The sequence below is a fragment of the Diabrotica virgifera genome, chromosome 7, assembly GCF_917563875.1.
Source record: "Diabrotica virgifera virgifera chromosome 7, PGI_DIABVI_V3a".
Taxonomy (NCBI): domain Eukaryota; kingdom Metazoa; phylum Arthropoda; class Insecta; order Coleoptera; family Chrysomelidae; genus Diabrotica; species Diabrotica virgifera.
The window spans coordinates 24,880,326-24,886,325 of record NC_065449.1 but is presented as its reverse complement, the minus strand read 5'-3'; the positions used below and the strand labels follow the sequence as shown (position 1 = coordinate 24,886,325).

Below are 6,000 nucleotides of genomic sequence, written 5' to 3'. Positions count from 1 at the left end.
TTCTATTACAACTTTATTTCTTATAAAAACTAGCAAAAACTCAACAAACAGCCTGTAAATATTGAATGTCCACCAAAGTATCCAGTTTAAAGATCACAGTTTATTTAGACTACACTCATTTACGTCATGTGGGATTTTATCCAATACGAGAATTTGGCAACGTCACAAAACACTGAGTACGTGTTTGACACATCACATATTCCGTGTTTATCGTCGGGAATAGCCGACGCTATACCTCTTAAATAGTATGCTCCGTCCCTGGATATGATGAATCCTGCACCAATGTCTCCACTGCAGGGACCAGTAAGTGGTGTTTCTCCGCGGCGTTCTAAATGAAAAAATATTATAATAATCTTTATATATACAAAGTGGGCCAAAGAAAACAGTCCACCTCGATATTTGGCAGTATGTATTTATTAGATTTTAAGGAAATGAAGAAACAGGTCGATTTTGGATCTAAGGGGGGCACATTTTTACGGTATATACATCTGTCATTTGTCAACTCCCTCCCTTCCATTTCCCTCACCCCTTATTTTTAAATAGGGAATAGGGGTCGTGTGCTACCTCATTTGAAAGGTTATTTAATTCTCTATTCAGTAATAATAACATTGACACAATTATTTATACAGGGTGTCCAAGAAAAATTATTTTGAATTAAATTAATTGTCGCAAAAAGAAGAATGCATGCAACTTATTTAACTCAAAATACATTCTACTACTGACAGAAAACAGAGAAAAATGTTTATTTGACAAATAAATATTGTTTTTCGCTTAAATTCAATATTCAACCTACCAAGAGGCAGATGACTGGCAGCTTGAACATTGAAATTAAACGAAAATCAACATTTATTTATCAAAAAACATTTTTTTTCATTTTGTGATAGCAGTAGAATGTATTTTTAATTAAATAAATTACATACATTCTTCGTTTTGTGTCAATTAATTTAATTAAAATATTTTTTTCTTGGACACTCTGTATAAATAATTATGTTAATGTTCATATTACTGAATAGAGAATTGAACAGTCTTTTAAATGAGCTAGCACACGACTCCAATTTAAAAATAAAGGGTGGGGAAGTGGAAGGAAGGGGGTTGACAAATGACAAATGTATGTACCATAAAAATGTGTCCCCTTAGATCAAAAATCGACCTGTTTCGTTATTTCCTTAAAATCTAATAAATACTGCCAAATATCGAGGTGGACTGTTTTCTTTGCCCCATTTTGTATAATATATCTCTATAAATTAAAAGCCGTTTTCCCATTATTTAAGCTTGAATACTTAGATTTGAGTACTATTTAATTTTTTATTATCTTTAATTTTGGTAATGGTAACTTTTCGTTAAACTTAAAGTTTTTGAATTATTTATGAAAAACGGCTTTACACCATGCATTTTTGTCACGAAAAATTCAAATCTTTGATCTTTAATAACTCAAAAAATAATGATTTATTTTAATAACTTGATGTAACAAATTTTACTTAAAATTTGTCTCTCTATCGATTTGTGGGTTTATTTTTAATAAAATAATTTTCACCCCCTAGAACGGGTGGCATCCACCCCCAGCGTAAAAGCGCAAGTTGGCACCATGTCTCTTTTCAACACTTTTCTTTCTTGAGGTATCCCCTAATTACTCACTAATTTTCATGCAAATAGATGGAGGTTCAACCAAATCGGAGGTGAAAACCTTCCGACAACCAGTGACTGCATTAATTTTCCACTTCACCCCTTATGGTAGGGGAGCCCAAGCGGGGATTTTTTGCAGTTAGTCGAGAGCGTCAGATTATGACATGGGGAGAAACCTTGTACGCTGTAAATGTACTTCTACCATATATTGCATCTTAATACAGGGGAGTTCGTTAAGAGGGATCCGAAAAAAAAATCTGTCCTTAGAAAAACTCGAAATCGTCAGATTAACAAATTGTAAGTGAAGTACATGCATAACAGTGCATATTTCAAAAATCTGAGGGTTTGAGCGGTGCGTAAGGAAATGGGAGTAACAAAATTTCACAAGAAAAAAGCGAATAATCAGAGAAATAAACGTCAGATCGAAAAACTAAAAAATACGTATTCAATATTTTTAAAAAATCTATCAAATGATACCAAACACGACCCCCACGAATAGGGGTGGGGGTAAATTGAAAATTTTAAATAAAACCCCGCGACATTTCGCGAAATAAACGTCAGATCGAAAAACTGCAAGATACACGTATTCAATATTTTTGAAAAATCTATCGAGTGACACTAAACACGACCCCCCACGGAGGTGTATTAGGGGGTTACTTTAAAATATTAAATAGGAGCCTCGATTTTTTATTGTAGATTTGGATTTATTACGTAAAAATAAGTAACTTTTATTCGAGACATTTTTTCGAATTATGGATAGATGGAGCTTTAATCGGAAAAACGGTTGTTGGAAATGGAAAATTAAATTAAAAAATGGAAGTCCTCACTTAAATAGAAAACATTACTTAACTTTTTTGGTTTTAGGACCTAATATTCACAACCCAATAGGTCCCCATAACGCTCGAGTAACTGAAAATTTAGCATACCTTCCTCCCCTACTATTATTTCTACTTCATGTATCCACTGAGGTGTTAGCCTGCAAGGGATCATAATTATTATTATTATTATTATTATTATTACATAGAAATAAGGGCTGGGGTCATGGAGACCCATAAGCCCATTTACAAGAAAAATGAAATAGTACCCACATTACAAAAATTAGCTTCGCAAATAAACTATAGACTAATAGATTGTGCACAACACTGATCAGTTTACAAACAAATAACTGTCTAGTTGGTTTTTGAAAACATTAATAGATGGAGAATTTATAATTTCCGTTGGGAGACTGTTCCATATATTAAAAATGCGATTACACAGAAAATGTTGGCGCTTTATCGACGAAAAGGGTTCCTTCTTCACTTTCAAACTATGTCCACGTAGTCTGCTGTGATCGTCTAAAATAAACAAGTGTTGCAAATCTCCATATCCATACTTTAAAATTCGAAAGGTGATAATTAAGTCACCACGAAGTCGACGAGCTTCAAAAGTTGATAACCCGGCTAAAGAAAGTCTTTGTTGGTAATCTGGCCTTCTTCGTTTGAAACATAGTCTGGTGGCCTTCTTTTGAATATTTTCGAGAAGAGTTCTATCGCGCACTAATTCTGGGCACCAAACCGTTCCACAGTACTCCAGTAGGGGTCGGACATAAGTTTTATATAAACGAATAGAACCCGAAAATGATATTTTTGTAAAAGTCTTACTAAGTAGGTATAGCTTACTATTCGCTTTTTTAGTAACGTTTGAAATATGCTCCGACCAACTCAAATTTTCAGTAATTGTTACACCAAGGTCACTATATGATTCCACAGTATCCAGTAAATGCCCGTCTATCGAGTAAGACAAACGAGGGTTATTTTTTCCCAAATGTAAAACCACACACTTATCTCTATTTAGAGGTAACATCCAATCCGAACACCACTTGAAGATCGAATCTAAGTCACTTTGTAAGTCTTTCCCATTCAAGAGTGGGTCAGCAAATATTTTTGTATCGTCTGCGTAGAAAGCTTTCCTAGATTTGATATGAGATTCAAGATCACTAGCATACAACACAAATAGAAGTGGACCCAAAACAGATCCTTGTGGAACACCACTTAAAACCGTTTTTTTTAGATGACAGCGACTTGCCAACTCTAACACAAAACTCCCGATTTGTTAAAAAATCATTAATCCACTCAAGAAGTTGTCCGCGAATGCCAAAATGTTCTAGTTTATACATCAATTTTCTTCTTGGTACTCGATCAAATGCTTTTGCAAAGTCTAAATATATTATATCCACAGGTCGTTTTTTATCTAATGCTGCTGTCCACTCATTAACACACCACAGTAAATTAGTCATGGTTGATCGACTTTTCACAAAGCCATGTTGTTGTAGAGGAATAATTTTTTCTCGAAGTAAAAATTCTGAAAGACACTCTGTAATAATTGATTCCATAACTTTACAAATAACAGGTGTAAGGCTTATTGGTCTGTAATTATTAGGATCTAACTTATTCCCTTTTTTAAATATAGGTGTCACCGAAGCACTTTTCCAAATTAAAGGCAAAGAGTGTGCATTAAAAGATGAACGCATCATTAGTGATAGCGGAACAGAGAGGACATCTGAACATTTTTCTGAACAATTATCAATATATAATGGACGCATTTCACAGGACAAACTCCATATTACTTATGACGACGATTTTTGACCTCCAGCCATGAGTCTATAATGGCTTTTAATTCATAAGAGCAATAACAAGCTTTGCTAGAAACTTTATTCTGTTTGCACATTTCAATGGCGCAGAGGACAGGAAACCATTTTATTAAAAATCTACGTTACGGCCATCAAAAGAGATGGCGCCTCTGTAAGCTGTCACTGAAGTGGCGAAGATTTTGGAGAAGTTAGTTGGCCTTTCGAGTTTTAATTTGTATCAGCCCGAGTTGAGTTAAGTGATATCGATATATCACTTTCTTGATACCTACTCAAACGCGGTTTGACTAATTTGTGCTCCAATGCCATATATAATGGATTTTAATTCATAAGAGCAATAGAAAGCTTTGGTAGTAGCTTTATTATTTTCATCCACTCTGTATATACAGTAAGCACTACGCTAGTAGACACACGGTTACGTAATTTCTAGGCTTGGGCTAATCCGGCCCGTTCTCACCTGTGACTTTCATGTCTGTAATGTCATATAACGTCATGAAACTATTCAAAGTAATTGTTTTTCCGTACAAACAATACATTAATTTATAGTATTGTTACTCTGTTTAAAAAAAAGCTTTATTCAAACACCAACAATATTACAATACTTTATAACTTACAACTTTAACACAATGGCAACCGTAAACTTCAAATATAAACTTCAAAAACAACTATTCTATAAACTGTCAACTTTCTATGTTTATTGTGGCGTAGATTTTCAAAGTGGCGTGCATAGAGAAAGGGAAAAAACTAGTTTAAGAAACCTCGATAGAGAAATAAAACGAAGATGCAAGATACACAAAAACCAGTACTACCAGGGTATATGCAAAAAAATTGAGAGACATGATCAGAATAATCAGCCGAGAGATCTATTTAGAAAAATACGCTTAACAAGAGACTTTAAAGCCAGAACTTGGGCCATTGAAGACAACACTGGAGCTCTGAGAACAAAAAGAGAAGATATAGCAGAGACATGGAGATCATATTATTGCAGGGACCTATGTAAAGATGATCAACGCCAAGAACTTGTTAACCAAATCTCTGACGAGGTGGAAGAAGAACCTGATATACTTGAAAATGAAGTAAGACTCGCGACCAGTAAGCTCAAATATAATAAAGCACCAGGTCCAGATATGATAACAGCAGAAATGCTCAAAGCCACAGAAGAAACTTGCGTAAAATTACTTCATCTACTCTGTAACCAAATATGTCATTCAAAACAATGGCCTGAAGACTGGACAAAATCTATAATAACTACAATTCATAAAAAAGGCAGCTTCCATAAATGCGACAATTATGGAACTATTTCTCTTATATCACATGCCAGTAAAATACTGCTACATATAATCAACGAGAGACTAAAAACATTCCTTCAAAGAGAAATTCCACAAGAGCAAACTGGATTTACCAAAGGTAGAGGTACTAGAGAACACCTGTTAAATATAAGACAGATAATCGAAAAATGTAGGGAATTCAATATTCCACTGTACATATGCTTTATAGATTATCGTAAGGCGTTCGACCGAGTCAAGTGGAGACACATATGGCAAATACTAAAAGAAGTGGGCGTACCCCAACACCTTATTTCGCTTATAACTGAACTATACGAACACACTACTGGATCAGTTAAAGTGCTTGACACAGTTTCAAACGAATTTCATCCAGATCGGGGTGTCAGACAGGGATGTATACTCTCTCCACAATTATTCAATATAAATGGAGAGCATATTATGAGAAGAGCACTTGAAGGATGGGAA

General features: G+C 34.6%; 1 protein-coding gene across 2 annotated transcripts in view; it reads right to left on the bottom strand.

Annotated features, from left to right (window-relative positions):
* The window catches only part of LOC114333078 (serine protease gd-like), a 57,158-nt gene continuing 51,158 nt past the window's right edge, over positions 1-6,000 (bottom strand). For both annotated transcript variants that reach the window (XM_028282903.2, XM_028282902.2), the window contains exon 8: positions 1-328. In XM_028282903.2, the coding sequence (XP_028138704.2) occupies positions 120-328 (209 nt within the window). In that variant the 3' untranslated portion in view covers positions 1-119. The remainder of the gene's footprint in view (positions 329-6,000) is intronic.